A 16,985-nucleotide genomic window follows, 5' to 3' on the forward strand; every position below is an offset into this window, starting at 1 on the left:
TACCATGTACCATTAGGCAGGTTGAAAAGATTTTCAGGCTAATAATCAGCCTGATTTGCCTAATTATGAATGCATTTTTATGACCTTAGTTCTAAAGTGGGCCTTGTGCCAAAAGATTGGCAACCCTATCTCTGCATCAGAAGACCTGCCTTCTCACTCTATCCTTAGTCAAACAAAAACTGCATTTTGCTATGGTTCAGCTTTTGAGCTGAAAACTCAAAGAAGGAAGATGCTAACATTGTGAAATCAATCATCTGAGAGCTCCTTTGTACAGGATTTTCTTTTATTGATGGGCAGCATAATTATTTTTAAACAATCTTCTTTGCAAATATTCAAGATTGAAAAGTAAAGTAGGTGGTATGCACATTGGTAAGTGTGTTTTTCATCTCCTGCATGTAGTTCTAACACTTGATGTGTCATACTCAGCAGGATGTTAGGAATCACAAATTGTTTCAATAAACCTTGATGTTTATTCATGTCTTAATTTTTTGTTTTATAGTCAATGCACTTGTTATTGTGCAATGAAATATAAATTACATAAAATACAGCATTATCATTCAATAATTTTCAAAATGTTCAGTGTATGGATGAGTGTAGACATGATTTGTAGAATATTTGTAAAATTACTTTTCCATTAATTCTAATCTGAGCAAGAAATTCTTGAACAATTTTAGATAAAACATATTTTACATGATTTTAATGGCTTTTTGTATTTTAATATCATTTGATACTCTTACAAATTATTACTTGGATCAAGCTTTTAGTTAGCAGTCTCAATACCAAGTTGTTTGATACTGTGTCTATTTTTGTCTTACAACAAAAGGAAGCAACTTCTGCTCTTTTTCCAATAAGTATTTGGCTTATATACATGTGAGTTATTATATAGCTATCTATCAAGGTGGCATAAAGAAATTCTTCAGAGTGGTATACTTCCTAGCTACATAAAACGGGTATGAAAATTTTTCACCTTAATTTTTGTTTAGATCCACTATTTCAAATGATCAATTAGACTAATAATTTAAATTTTTGTTTCCACTTTTGTCACTTTCCTTTGATGAATTAATTTACAGGCAACACTCCTCACGTTTATGAACTTTGTTTAAATTACTGTGTTTTTTCCCCTGTTAATTTGTTTCCACAGTTCCTTGAGCTCTGTACAAGAGTATGCACTTCAGAACTCTGCAGCAATGGCACAAGATTCTCTTCAGGAACACCTGACTGAAGTAAAGGAAAACAGGTTGTATGAAGAATATACAAGGTGAGTTTTAATAATCACAATCTTTCATTTATACTTATGTAAATATAGTTTATTCTGAATTGCCATGTTATGAAGGATGAAGCATGTGAACTAATCTTGAGTATTTCAGGTTTATTTTTAATTTTTGTATTCAAGACTTCAAAACCACTGAATATACTTTGGATGGCGATTGTAGTAGAAATGTGATGGAAAAGTTTGATATCAGTGGGATTGAGCAGAGGTGTTTTGTATATTATATTTTCTTTGTAGCATCATGAATGGTAATAGATACTATGTCAGCAATTAAACTCAAATTCAAAGGGATGGCTATATACACAGTGGCTCCTCAAGAATGCATGCCAAAAATGGAAGATGAAGCTCATTCCACTTTGGGTGTTGTAAATTTCAGGTATACAAAAAAGAAGATGGCGACTATATATTCGGGGCAGACATCTGGGTTGATAGACATTGCATAACCTTCACAAAATTGTGCAACGTAAAGAGATGCTGGGGGTCTTATGCACCCAGCATATATACAGGATCAAATTGATATACTATTGTCAGAGACAGAATACCAGTCTGGACTCTGGTTCTCAAGATCTATGAATACATCTTTCTATGACAAGCTAGTTCCAACTATATTGGGGACCATCCATGACTGTAGCCTGAAGGTAACTGTTGCCATGCATTTCTTTGAACGTGGATCCTTTCAGGCAGATGATGTAGTGATCTATGTGGAGTTAAACTGTCATCTGCTGAGTATTGCATATTTATCACTGCAATGCTCAGGCAGGCTGGGTAATATGATTTGCAACAGTCACTTGCAAGGCTGGTTGTTTTGGCTGGTACTGTGCTTCCTAAGGGCTCGGTATGACTGACCTCTCACATGTTGCAGTTGAGGTTTCAGCATGAACGAACCATTTTTTAAAATTTTTGTCTTGAAAAATAGTGGACTGCAAAGAGACAGAATGTCTTTAAATAACAGATTTACCAACATGGTTACATAATTTCACAGCAAGAAATTTAATATCTGGTATGAAATCTGTTTTGTGAGCAGAGGAGTTGTTTACAAGTGAAGTTGACTGGTTCTCTTGGAATTGAAAACAAGTTGTACAGACGCAGAGAGAGAGAGAGAGACTCAGAAGGATGTGCTATTGTTCTCAGCAAAACTTACTGCAGGAAAGATTTTTTTTTACAGCAGTAATAGCTGTGAGCAGTGATATTTGAACTGCTAAATTACAGACATTTCCCACGTGAGTCAGTTTCTCTGTACATCGTACAAGCCACTGGACGTTTCTAGAGCGAAACAACTGAACACCAAGGTTAGCCAAAGTAGAATCATCTCAACATTGGAATTGGAAAGCAAAGACCACTGAACTGACCCTATTTCTTTCTTCTACTTCTGCCCATAATTTATTATCCCGACTTGCTTGCCTCTTTACGTGTGTATGGGTAAAGGGTGTATTATTAAGGAGATTAGAGTTTTAGTTAGTATTCTTATTTGCAATTCTGTTTACCCATAGCTATAGTCTATTGCTTATAATAAATAATAATTTTTGTTTCACGTAGAAACCTGCTCCATGCTTTCTACTCAGTACTCTTTCAATGGCCAGAGAGCTGCTCAGTTTTACTTTTTGGAAACTTCACACCGAGGGACAGTATATGTGCTGGTGTTTGGTGCTGAGAAGGGATGTGCTACTGCATTTGCTGAGGTTTCCTTTCCCACCTCAGAGGCTGCAGAAGATCCTATTGGGCATTCAATATTTCTCCAGTGAAGGAGACAAAGAAAGGGTGGATTATAGCCATATTCAAAGTGCATGTGATTGCAGGTACAAGACATTCCATAATGGCAGCACCTGGAAAGCACATTGAGATAGAAATAAGGGGTCTGAGTGACATGAGCAATGGGGAGATCTGGCAGAATTGGATGACAGCAGTGGTAAAGCCCATCTCAATGTCAAGGACAACTTGCACCATTTTTTATGTGTTTCACAAAAGGTGTGATGAGATTCTCACTAGGTCGCAGTGAAAAGCCAATTGACAGTGGTTATTACTTTATTGACACCTTGTTAACAGCTCATCCTCAGCCAAGACCATCATGAAGCACTGTATAGGGCTTTTGAAGATGTAGTTTCACTACTTGTATCAGACTAGTGGTCCACTCCATGTAGTCCCAACAATGTGTGCCATATCACCCAAGGGCAATATGCTCTGTACAAGTGGAGTAGCCAGTGAGTTGATGTCTTGGATGCTGAGGAACTGAGAGAATGGGACTTTATTAAAAGCCTCCTGAAAATCTAAGTATACTGTGCCCTTTGGCTTTCCTTTATCAATTTTGTTACTAGCATCTTCAAAAAACCCTGACAAATTTGTCAAGCATAATTTTACAACTACAAATCCATGCTGACTATGCCTAACCATAGCATTATCATCCAAGTGTCTATTTATCCCATTCTTTAAAATAGATCCTTGCATTTTCCCTTCTAAAGCTAACAGATTGTAGTTCCCTGTTTTCCCTTGCACTCACTTCTTAAAGAAAACCCTTACAACTGTTACTCTTCCACTCTTCTTCCTCCAGCCCTATACTTCTGATTTGCCTGTAGTGCTGTGGGTGTAGCTCTGGCTGCATTCACCTGACAAACCAGCACCCTTTCTGTTTTCCAACATGGAATAGCGATCAGCAATAGTATAGTAGACTCTGGGGGATTCCTGCATTACCTGCCTGGTTTTCTTAGTTGCCAGCTAGACACTCATTCCCTGTCTGTTAGTGCACTTTTGATCTGTGGTGAGACTACCTCCCTATATGTACTACTCGCGTACTCTGCCTCATGATGTGTGCCTCACTTGGCCCTTCTGGCCTGCCATCCCCTAACTCTTAAAACTATTTTGTTATCTTTTGAATTATAATGAACTTAATATGAAACCCAGCAAGCTATTCCTGAGCAAAAGAGAAAAAAAGTCTACAGACTTAAATGCAAACTAAATATCCAACTTACATTTGAAAGATTAGAAATACTGACTAAACCTACTCACCAATCAGCTGCTTTCCTTGCATATGTGACATTATGCCGCTCGTGGTCTAAGTGCAGGTAGGCGTTATGATGCACACTTGCTTTTATCTCCCACTCAACTTTCTTTCTGGAGAGTTTATTTCTTGCAGTATATCTTAATTAAAGTGCTTTCATGCCCCTCTTCCCCAAATTCCCAGTTACTCACCCTTTATCTGTCTCACTCAGGTAAATTTTCCCCTACTCCGACCATGCACTTTAAAAAAGACCTTCTTATAGAAAGACACATTTTTCTTAACTTTCCACTAGAATAACCAACATCTAATGCAGGAAGGAAACTCAGGTATTGATAGTTAACTGCCACCGTCAGACTGTTTAACTAGGCAATTTTAACTTGATACTCACTGATGCTCAGCTCCTGAACTCAGTACAGCTCTGGTCTGTATTTAGACTGAAGAGCTGAACTCCTGCGATGAGGCTAGGCAGGAGTGGGAGGGATTACCCTGACACCGAGTCTGTATTTGACCAATAATGTCATCATGGAGCTGTAGCAAAACTGGAATCAGCGTGAAACTGGGAGAAAGTTCTGTGCTAGTTGGAGTCAAGCTAAGCGCAACGGAACATGGTTACCGTTGTTGAAGGGCATTCATCCCTGTCGAAGGACCTCACTGCAGGAGTTCCTCAGGATGGTGTCCTAAGCCAAACTAATCTTCAGCTATCTCATCAATGAGCCTCCCACTGTCATAGTGTCAGAAGTGAAGATGTTTGATGATGATTGCCCCAAGTTCACCAATATTCACTATGCTTTGGATACTTGAGCTGTCCATGCTGATGTGTATCGAGACTTAGACAGTATGCAGGCTTAAGCAAACATCATTCACATCACACAGGTGGCAGTCAATGACCTCTCAAGCAAGATAGAATCTAACCACTGTCCTTAGACATTTAGAGGCAGGCATTACCATCACGTAATCCTCCACTATCAGCATCCTAGGGGTTACAATTGACCAGAGAAAAAACTGGATAAGCAATATAAATACTGTAGCTACAAGAGCAGGTCAGATGCTGAGAATTTAGTGGTGAGTAACTTACCCTCTGTCTCCCCAGTTGCTGTCCATCTGCTACAAAACATTTGTCAGGCGTGTGATAAAATACTCTCCACATGTCTGGATGGATACAGCTCCATCAACACTCAGTGTTTGACACCATCCAGGAGAAAGCATCTCACTTGCGTGGCATGCCATCCACTGCCTTCAACACTCACTCACTTCATCACCATTACAAAATGGCAGCAGAATGTGCCATCTTCAAGAGGCACAGCTGTATCTCACCAAGCCTCCTTTGACAGAATCTTCTAAACTCCCAACTTCTGGCACTTTGGAAGGACAAGGGCAGCAGATACATAGGAACACCACCATCTGTAAGTTCCACGCAGCATTCTGACTTGGAACTATATTATTTTTTTCCCTGCAACTGTCAAAACCCAGAACACTCTCCATCAGAGCACTGTGGGTGTAGCAGTTTGAGAAGGCAGCTTAAAGCCAATAAATGCTGACTTAGCCAGAGATGCCCTTATTCCATGAACAAATAAAAAATATTGTATTCCATGGCTCTGTCTTCCCTGACAAAGGTCATAACGGTTTCCCTTTGGGTAAAACATTGAAATGACAAAAAAAATCACACTTACCTCTGTGAAAACATCCAAATGTTTAAGAAATACTAGATTTCAATGTTCCTTGCACAAAGCACTTACCCCTGCTGCACCTAGCACTGTCCTTTAAACCAAAGGTGGTGACCCAAATGCCCTGCTAGCTCCAAGTCTGGACGTACTGCCTGCTACATCGGGTGAGCAGCCTACATCTTCCTCCTGCTGCCGGCAGGCTCACCCTGGTGGCTATTAATTGTTCATTAACTTTTTAACTGGACTGGATCAACTCCAGATTGATCGGAGACCTGCTGATGGACACAGACCATTTCATTTAGATGTCCATATAGTGAGTATTCATTGAATAGTGTGAGAGTCTTGTGGCTTAATTATTTAATTCTTAAAATTGCCAGTTAAAATAAGAAAGAATAATGTTTTCTTATTAATACACTGCAGCTACAATACAATATGCAGACTCAAACTTTTGCATTATAACAGAGATTCACTGTATTTGTTAATTTAGTTTACCATAGATTTATCAGTTGTGTGCGATTTAAATCGAAACCTCAGAATGCTTGCTACATCTGTGTAATAAACTAGGAGTTTTTTTCACATCTATTAATGATTCTGTTGGTGTCAATTGCACAGGAGCTTGATATAAATGTGTTAAATAATATATTAGAAATGGCACACAGATATTTAAGGAGTGATGGAATTTTATTCTTAGGAGACCATAGATTCAAATCCTATTGAGGATGGCAGGAATCTGGAAAGCACCGGCTGGGAGGGTAGTTAAAGTAGGAAAGCTCACAAACTTCTGATTAGATTAGATTAGATTACTTACAGTAGGGAAACAGGCCCTTTGGCCCAACAAGTCCACACCGATCCTCCGAAGAACAACCCACCCAGACCCATTCCCCTTTCGGGCAAATTAGCATGGCCAATTCACCTAACCCCACATCTTTGGACTGTGGGAGGAAACCGGAGCACCTGGAGGAAACCCACGCAGACAGGGAGAGAATGTGCAAACTCCACACATACATTTGTCCAAGGGGAGAATTAAATCTGGGTCTCTGGTGCTGTGAGGCAGCAGTGCTAACCACTGTGCCACCAAATGGATGTAGATTTTCCTATTATTTGGAGAACAGAAAATCTTCAGTGCTCTGGCCAGCTATTATTCTTAAAGCAACACATCCAAAAACAGATTGACTAGCCATTTATTTCATTAAGTGCAATGCAACTTTGTGTGTAAAACAACAATGACATAAAAGACAACAGCTAAGAGCAAGTGTGTTTTTCTAGCATTTATTGCTTTGCCTTTTTTAACATTCTGATTTGATAAAATGCTGTGATTTCACATTATAGTTTGATGTCTGATTGATGTCTAATTAGGATTAAAGTCAATTGGCTCATTTTCAATCTGTGTTTAATAGTTGTCATGCATTTTGAGATGAGAAATACATCCTAATATTATCTTCAAAAATTACTGCATTGATAAATAGTCATTTATGTAAATGTTTATTTTCAAATGTATATTGAAGGGAGTCAGACGTAATGTTGAAGGATTATTAAAATAAGATTCCGTTAAATGCAAAATTGAATATGAATACTATTAGTAATGGACAATGAAAAATAGCAACAGTTGCTTTAAATTCTGAATAACTGAATTCACTCTAGGATATAATTTGATTCAACTATGAGTCACAGATCTACTAAAATGTTTTTCACACTGTGATTTGATACCTCAAATTACACAAGCACATTTAAATTTACAGATTTACAAATTGCTTTATGAAAATAAATTTCACTTCAATGCCATAGAGCAATTTGTACCACCTGTCCCCTAGTGTGATTTTGATGAGTTGAAAACAGTTATAATAGGATGGGATTTACATTGTAAATTTAGAAAATAATTATATTTTTTTGAAGTTCAGTTGAGCTATCTTGTCTCCTGATGATTGTAGATCCTGTATGAAATCATGATGAACAGAGTGAAGAGTATTTCAATTTACTGTAACTACACATGAAGCAACCTCTAATTAATTAATCTCTCTCCGAATCATTCAAGACAAAACGTTTCTTAAAGGATCTAGTTGTAATACGTAAACACATTTTCTTCTGAGATTCTAAGGGTCTTAGGACAATAGCAATAGAGCTCTACACCGTATATCTCATGGTCTGCTTGTACTAAATGGTTCTGATATTAATCCAATTTTGCAGATAACACTAAGTAGGAAATATTTTCTGAAAAGGACTTGAGATTTCAGACTGATAAAGATAGATTGCATGAAGGGCAAAAATTTGACAGATTGGAGAATATCAAGTTGTTCACTTTGACAGGACAACTATAACAGTACTACTTAAATGGAAAACAACTGGAAAATGGTGAGGTACACAGGCATCCAGGTGGTCTGGTGAATGAGTCACAAAAGATTACTGATCAGGTATAGCAGGTAAATAAGAATAACTATCTGAGATAATTGTGAATGTGGAACTCAAAACATAAACCGATCAGCTACTGATCACTGAGCAGGCCTGGAGATCTGAATGGACGACTTTTGCTCTTGGTTCATTTGTATGTACATAGATGTATATTGTCCATTAAATCCACCCAATTCAGAGTTAAAATCAGCTTCATGTATTTAATGCAACTGAGTATTATGAATTTATTCTGTATTTATTGTTAATTAGAATAAAAATGAAAGAGTTAGTGGCTGGTTGATACACAAGACTTGGTGGCATCATGTTGGAATACACAAATTTCTATTCAAGTATATTTTGCAACGATTCAAGTTTAGCAAGTGAAGATTACCTTTGGCATTGTGCTTCACCTTCTGCTTTCACAGTTATGATATTTAGTGTACTTCTCAATGAAGAGAAATACTAAAATTTTACATAAATTTTTATACTGATTATTATTTGATTTCAATTGATATGATATTTGGATTCCTCTTAACCTGATTTAAGTCTCATGAATCTTTCCATAATAATTTGCCTGTTTATAGCCCATAGAATATAATCTCTCTAATGCTACAGAAATAAATTCAGTCTTGGAGGGTGCTGCCCTCATCAATTCAGATGGAAGTTAGCCACTCAGCATTTGAATTTCCACAAAGCTTGCAAATGCAGCGTCATCAATAATAATCTTGATGGACTTAAAGTTTCTTTAAGATGAATAGTTGAATATATAATATTTCAAATGTAATTATGGGGGTAGTAATTCTCTGCAGCTGTTATAACAGTGTTAAAGCTCAGATTTGACTGTATTGATTCTCAATCTCTCAAAATGGTCGGAAAAGGAAGAATTGCTTTCTTTTAAAACAATTTAGGCATAAGGTGTGTTAAACAGAATTACTGCAGTTATGATATGTGCATCGTTTTTGTTTTGCATCACAGAAATAGAAGGCTGCCTGAACCAGAGGAGTACCAATATCCTCGGGGTGGTGGGGGGGGGGGGGGGGCGGCGGTGGAATTTGCTAATTCTCTTCAGGTGGGTTTAAACTAATTCAGCAGGAGGTTGGGAATGAAAATTGTAGTTTGAGTACACAGGGGTTTGAGAGAAGTGAGATCAGAACTAAGGATGAATGAAGACACTGACAAGCAAGAAGTTAGTTTCAAGAGTGTCTACTTCAATGGCAGGAACATCCAGAACAAGGTGGGTGAACTTGCTGCATGGGTTGGGATCTGGGACTTCAACATTGTGGCATTTCAGAGATATAGGTAGAGCAGGGACAGGAATTGCATGTTCCAGGATTTGGATGTTTCAGTAAGAACAGGGAAAGCGGTAAACGATGGGGTGGTGTGGCATTGTTAGTCAAGGACAGTATTATGGTTTCCGAAAGGACATTTGAGGACTCGTCTACTGAGGTAGTATGGGCTGAGATTAGAAACAGGAAAAGAGAGGTTGTCTTGTTGGGAGTTTTCTGTCAGCCTCTGAATAGTTCCAGAGATGTTGAGGATAGGATAGCAAAGATGATCCTCGATAGGAGCAAGAGTGACAGGGTAGTTGTTATGGGGTCTTTAACTTTCCAAATATTGACTGGGAATACAATAGTTCAAGTACTTTTGATGGATCAGTTTTTGTCCAATGTGTGCAGAAGGGTTTCCTGACACAGTATGTAGACAGGCCAACAAGAGTGAGGCCACATTAGATTAGGTACTAGGTAATGAACCCGGCCAGGTATTAGATTTGGACATAGGTGAGCATTTTGGTGATAGTGACCACAATTAGGTTATGTTTACTTTAATGATGGAAAGGGATAGCTGTATACCGCAGGGCAAGATTATAGCTGGGGAAAAGGCAATTACGATGCAATTAGGCAAGATTTAGGATGCCAAGGATGGGGAAGGAAATTTCAGGGGATGGGCACAATTGAAATGTGGAGTTTAATGAAGGACCCCAGATACTGCAGGTCCTTGCTAAGTATATAGCTGTCAGGCAGGGAGGAAGTTATCAAGCGAGAGAGCTGTGGTTTACTAAGGAAGTTGAATCTCTTGTCAAGAGGAAGAAGAAGGCTTATGTTAGGATGAGATGTGATGGCTCAGTTAGGGCACTTGCGAGTTACAGGTTAGCCAGGCAAGACCTAAGGGGAGAGGTAAGAAGAGCCAGGAGGGGACATGAGAAGTCATTGGCGGATAGGATCAAGGAAAACCCTAAGGTTTTCTTTTGGTATATCAGGAATAAAAGGATGACTAGAGTAGGATTAGGGCCAATCAACGATAGTAGTGAGAAGTTGTGCATGGAGCCAGGGGAGATGGGGAAGCACTAAATGAATACTTTTCATTAGTATTCACACTAGAAAAAGACAATGTGGTTGAGGTGGATACTGAGATGCAGGCTACTAGACTAAATGGGATTGAGGGACACAAGGAGAAGGTGTTAGCAATTCTGGAAAGTGTGAAAATAGATAAGTCCCCTAGGCCAGATGGGATTTATCCTAGGATTCCCTGAGAAGCTAGAGAGGAGATTGCCGAGCCATTGGCGTTGATCTTTATGTCGTCATTGTCGACAGGAATAGTGTCAGAAGACTGGAGGGTAGCAAATTTTATTCCCTTGTTCAAGGAGGGGAGTAGAGACAATCCTGGAAATTATAAACCCGTGAGCATTATTACAGTTGTGGATAAAGTGTTGGAGAAGGTTATAAGAGAGAGGATTTATAATTATCTAGAAAGGAGTAAGTTGATTAGGGATAGTCAACATGATTTTGTGAAGGGTAAATCGTGCCTCACAAACTTTATTGAGTTCTTTGAAAAGGTGACCAAACAGGTGGATGAGGGTAAAGTGGTTGATGTGGTGTATATGGATTTCAGTAAGGTGTTTGATAAGGTTCCCCACAGTAGGTTACTGCATAAAATACGGAGGCATGGGATTGAATGTGATTTAGCGGTTTGGATCAGAAATTAGCTAGCTGAACGAAGACAGAGGATGGGAAATATTCACCCTGGAGTTCAGTTACTAGTGGGGTACCACAGGATCTGTTTTGGGTCCATTGTTGTTTGCTATTTTTATAAATGACCTGGATGAGGGCATAGAAGGATGGGTTAGTAAATTTGAGGATAACACTAAAGTCGGTAGAGTTGTGGATAGTGACAAAGGATGTTGTAGGTTACAGAGGGACATGGATAAGCTGCAGAGCTGGGCTGAGAGGTAGCAAATAGAGTTTAATGTGGAAAAGTGTGAGGTGATACACTTTGGAAGGAATAACAGGAATGCAGAGTACTGGGGTAATGGTAAGATTGTTGTTGGCGTAGATGAGCAGAGAGACCTCAGTGTCCAGGCAAGTAGATCCTTGAAAGTTGCCACCCAGGTTGACAGGGTTATTAAGAAGGCATATGGTGTGTTAATTGTTTTTGGTAGAGGGATTGAATTTCGGAACCATGAGATCGCGCTGCAGCTGTACAAACTCTGGTGCAGCCGCACTTGGAGTATTGCGAACAGTTCTGGTCACCACATTATAGGAAGGATGTGGAAGCTTTGGAGATGGTACAGAGGAGATTTACTAGGATGTTGCCTAGTATGGAGGGAAGGTCTTATGAGGAAAGGCTGAGGGACTTGAGGTTGTTTTGTTAGAGAGAAGATTGAGAGGTGACTTAATTGAAACATATAAGATAATCAGAGGGTTAGATAGGATGGACAGTGAGAGCCTTTTTCCTCGGATTGTGATGGCTAGCACGAGGGGACACTAGAATCACACTCGCAAAGGCTCAATATTTAATTCTTTATTTGTGCTGCAAACATGAATAGTTCTATCTTTCATAGTGAATGCTTCCAATGTTGGCTCAGAGGTAAGCAGCAAAGGGTAAACTTGTGCTGAAACACTGTTTCTAGTTAAATTCCAAGGGCTCAGTACTAAGTCCTTTTACTTTTTGTGTTATGTATTAGTGTTTTGGACTTGGAGATATCATTCAGAAGTTTTCAGGTAATACAATTATTGGCCTTGTAATTGGATAATGAAAGTGATAGACTGCAGGAAGCTATCAATGGACTAATCAACTGAATGAAAGTGACTATTGGAGTTCATTCAAAGAGTGTGAGATAATGCACTTGAGGTCTATTTCATAATCAAATCTGTAGTGAGTGGAAAGGGACTGAGAAGTGCAGAGGAACAGAGACCGTGGAGTATATTTCTACAAAGTCTCAAAGATGGCAGCACAGATCAGTGAGGTAATTAAGAAGGCATGCAGTTTAGCCTATCTTTTTCAGACAAAGCATAGATTATTACTGAAGGGAAGTTTACTAGAACCATATAAAACATGCTACAGTGGAAGACTGCACAAGGTTCTGATCATCATGTCATAAAAAAGAAGTAGTTACATTAGAAGGCGTGCACAGGAAATTTAACAAATGTTGCCAGGACTGGAGAATTTTAATTATGAGGAATGATTGTGTAGATGAGAGTTGTTTTCTACAGAACACAGGATGCTGAGGGGAGAATTAGTTGAAGTACATTCAATCATTTGGGGTCTAGACAGGATGGAAGATCCCTACACCCCTTGGTTGAATGGTCCATAAACCAAGAGCTTCCATTTAGGTTGAGGCAAGAGATTTAAAGAGGATCTTCGGGGAGAGTGTTGCACTCCGAAGGTGGAGGGTGAACTAAGAGCTGGGAGATCTTCATCAGTCAGCTTGGGTATTGTGGGTCAAATGGATTCCCCTTGTGCTTTCAATTTTATTCCAATTCACGCAACAATATATACTCATTGGAAAGTCAATGGATGAATTAATGAATTGGAAATAACCCCTGCATTACGCATTTGTTAATATTTTTAAAAGTTTTGAGAACTACTGAAGACACATTAGTGCTGCAATTATAACTTTTCGGGGCAAGATAGCTAACTCTTTTTTGGCGGGGCCATTGCTGAAGCATAAATGTATAAATTCCAGTGATTGCTCTAATATGAAGAAGGTGGAATGGGGTGGCAGGTAAAACAAAACACCTGCTTCAGACTATTCTTAACATTGTCACTAATGGCAAAACTAATTTAATATTGGCATTACTCTCAATTACGATTATATACTATAATGGATAGTATATTCAATAACTTCATTGAATATACTATCCATTATAAACCACATTGCAAATAAATATCTTGCACTGTCACTAGAGGGAGCTATTTGCTAGCAGTTGTTAAGATTCATAAACTGCGGCTTATCGATTGGACAACCTTGAAATAAAAGTCATGCTAAGAAATGTATAAAAAGTATTTTATTACTAGCAGGTTCCCTGTTTCATTTCAATACAGTTGGAAAATTAAGGCATTAAGAGTTAAACACCTTGGCCAGTATTTAGTGTGCTATGAAGTGCACATTGGGGTAGTTGACCTCCGGGGTGGTTAACTCCCCACCTACACCAACTAGAAAGCTCGTCAGCTTAGGCACCAATTAAGTACTTAGGTGCTGGCCGACAAGCCTATCATCAATCAGGAGCTGCCCCTGAAGTCCTGCCCACACTGAGGCTGGCAGGAACTGAATAAAGAATGTTGCTGGAGGCCCAGGCTGCACAGCAGGGAAGAGCTGCATTGGTGAGCATGGCTGTCTTATTTTTAGGGGTGAACTGGCCACAGGGAGCAGGTAGATGTCAGAGACAAAGGCGGTGGGGTGTCTTTCAGCAGCTGCCCTCCGTCCTTAGTACTGGGGCAAATGTTACCCTTGTATTCCCATCCCATTCCAGCAGACAAGTCGCTCTGGGTTCCCTGTCTGAAAGCAGTCACTTTTTCCACCTGCCAGGAAGGCAGTAATCAGTCAGTGGTGGATTCCTCAGTAGTTCCAGGAAGGGGAAAATCTCACCTCCTTTAGGTTTAGAGTGAAATTGCTTGCCTTATGTGCTTATAGTCTGCCACAGCCTCAACCAGTATACGTTCAAGTGGATAATATCATGGCATTTTTTTCATGTCTCACACCCATTACTTTCTGAAAAAAAGAATTAATAATTGAGAGAGAGGCTTTCCGCTGTAAATTGAGAGATACTGTTTGTACTCATTTCAATTTTGACTGTGAGAAAGTAAAGGTGCATTCTCCCAGAGTGAGACAGTTGTAAACTGTGCAGTGCCCATGGCTTGTTTGAGAAGCAGTTAGACTGAGAGCTCTGCATATTCAGTTTATGGTTATATTAAATTATATTTGAGACAAATACCAGAAAAAGAAAGTTAATTAAAATTCATTTATTCTAGTGAGGTTTAAATTAGTGCAAATACTAATTGTGGTGAAAAATGTACAAAGAACATTAAATAATAAAGACTTAAGTGAACAAACTCAGCACATGTTTGTACATCAAATTTTGTAGTTCATTGGCTATTTACAATGGCAAATATTTTAACAGTCAGAGAATCACTAAGAATGAAATATCAGGCCAGCAATAAAGATGACCAAAATCATAAATGTAATTTTTTGATGAGGCTAAATTTGCTGTCGTCCTAAATCAGTTTTTGACCTTATTGTTCAAAACTTCAACGTATGTTGGCAGTTGTGTTACTGCTTTTCATTCATAATTAGAACTCATTCCACAGTTACAGCAAGTAATGACACAAACAGCTAAAATTCCTTCATTGGAAAAGTGAGAAAGCAACATATAAAAATGAGGCTGATGAAAGTATGTCTATGATTTTAAGCTTTAGTATTTTTTTCTGAACTTACTTTTTGTAGTTTTTAAAATTTGCTGTTGGAAGGATACTTGTGTTTTCTCCAACTTCTTCTAAAAGGCATTAATCTGGGCAACATGTTTTGCCTTTATTCAAAAAGACAAGAAAGCATGAAATAACTATCAAGCCTAGTCTTTCTACAGGCCTTTGTTAATCATGTCGAAGGAATGTTTCTCCCAAATCATATCACCTCAAAGGATCAACAGTCAAATCTTGACAATATCCAGTTAAATTTAAAACTTTTTAGTCTCATTAAATTCCTTCCCTCATTTCCCTGGTTCTTACACAATAGCATTGAATAGAGTATTTGTAACTAAAATACATATTAGTCAAATCTTTTATTTATTCCTCTGAAATTTTAAGTGCTTGGGGAACTGAATCTAGGATGTCATCATCCTAGAGTATGGAAACCAAATTAACACCATGTCCATTTAATGATTTTCAGCATTTCAAAGAGGTAACCTTCTGTAGTTCAGCTACCAATGTTTCTTCAGCACCATTATTTGTTTTTAACGAATCTAAAAACATAGAAGGCAATATTTGAAAGATTTTCTTTTGAAGGTTAAAATAAAGTATAATTGTATGAATAGATTACCTCCATATTTTAAATTTTTGATATTTTTATCAATGAAGTTTCAAATTTAAGTGAGTGTCTGAATAAATAAATCTCTTGTTGACATCTCAACTGGAGGCTTTAATATTGACTATCTAGTGCAGTCTGTATCTTTTGTTCTATTTAATTTCCTCTTAACCTTTTGTGCTCCAGTCTGAGATTTTGTTCTCATTCCTATGGCTTTTCATTACTATTCAATCCATCACTAGTTGAACCCATGCTATCTATTCACTATGATTTCTTTCCGTCCTTTCTTTAACTGAGAAACACAAAATTACGCAGTACTCTTACTGACTGTGATCGAACCATTGGCCTACCGTTTATCATTACTACTTTGAACTTATGAGAGAAGTTTGCAGAGATTCCCAAACTAAATGGATTTTCACCCTCCATTGTCTGCGTTCACCAAGTGAAGAGTGAGGAATATTCCTTGGGCTGGTTATTTGCATAATTAATATGAAACAAATCCTGGAGAAACACCGTAAATCTGAGCAGAAATAGAAAGGATGAGTGGGTCAAGGTTTTGGCACAGACCGTTCTATAGAAGCGACTTGACTGCTTTTAAAGTGAAACCAACCATCACAGACAAGGTGCGAGTTATAACGCACACAATTTCAGCATACCCTTTCCACTTGCCAAAATTGACTTCGAACATAGAACAGTACAGCACAGAACAGGCCTTTCAGCCCACGATGTTGTGCCGACCATTGATCCTTATGTAAGGTAAACCTAATGTACGAGCCCTCAAATTTCTGTGACCATATGCATGTCCAGCAGTCTCTTAAATATCCCCAATGACCTCGCTTCCACAACTACTGCTGGCAACACATTCCATGCTCTCTCAACTCTCTGCATAAAGAACCCGCCTCTGACATCCCCTCTATACTTTCCGCCAAACAGCTTAAAACTATGACCCCTCGTGTTAACAATTTCTGCCCTGGGAAAAAGTCTCTGGCTATCAACTCTATCTATGCCTCTCATTATCTTGTACACCTCAATTAGGTCCCCTCTCTTCCTTTTTTCCAATGAAAAATATCCGAGCTCAGTCAACCTCTCTTTGTAAGATAAGCCCTCCATTCCAGGCAGCAACCTGGTAAACCTCCTCTGAACCCTCTCCAAAGCATCCACATCTTTCCTATAACAGAGCGGCCAGAACTGGACACAGTATTCCAAGTGCGGTCTAACCAAAGTTTTATAGAGCTGCAACAAGATCTCACGGCTCTTAAACTCAGTCCCCCTGTTAATGAAAGCCAAAACACCATATGCTTTCTTAACAACCCTGTCCACTTGGGTGGCAACTTTAAGGGATCTATGTACCTGCACACCAAGATCCCACTGTTCCTC

General features: G+C 38.7%; 1 protein-coding gene across 2 annotated transcripts in view; it reads left to right on the top strand.

Moving 5' to 3' along the window:
- The window catches only part of LOC122561080 (protein prune homolog 2-like), a 435,917-nt gene that overhangs the window by 308,786 nt on the left and 110,146 nt on the right, over nt 1-16,985 (top strand). For both annotated transcript variants that reach the window (XM_043712461.2, XM_043712468.2), the window contains exon 9: nt 1,142-1,258. In XM_043712461.2, coding sequence (XP_043568396.2) covers nt 1,142-1,258 — 117 coding nt within the window. The remainder of the gene's footprint in view (nt 1-1,141; nt 1,259-16,985) is intronic.

This window comes from Chiloscyllium plagiosum, unplaced genomic scaffold, assembly GCF_037043375.1.
Source record: "Chiloscyllium plagiosum isolate Xiang-an unplaced genomic scaffold, Cpla_swu_hap1 HiC_scaffold_2, whole genome shotgun sequence".
NCBI classification, from domain to species: domain Eukaryota; kingdom Metazoa; phylum Chordata; class Chondrichthyes; order Orectolobiformes; family Hemiscylliidae; genus Chiloscyllium; species Chiloscyllium plagiosum.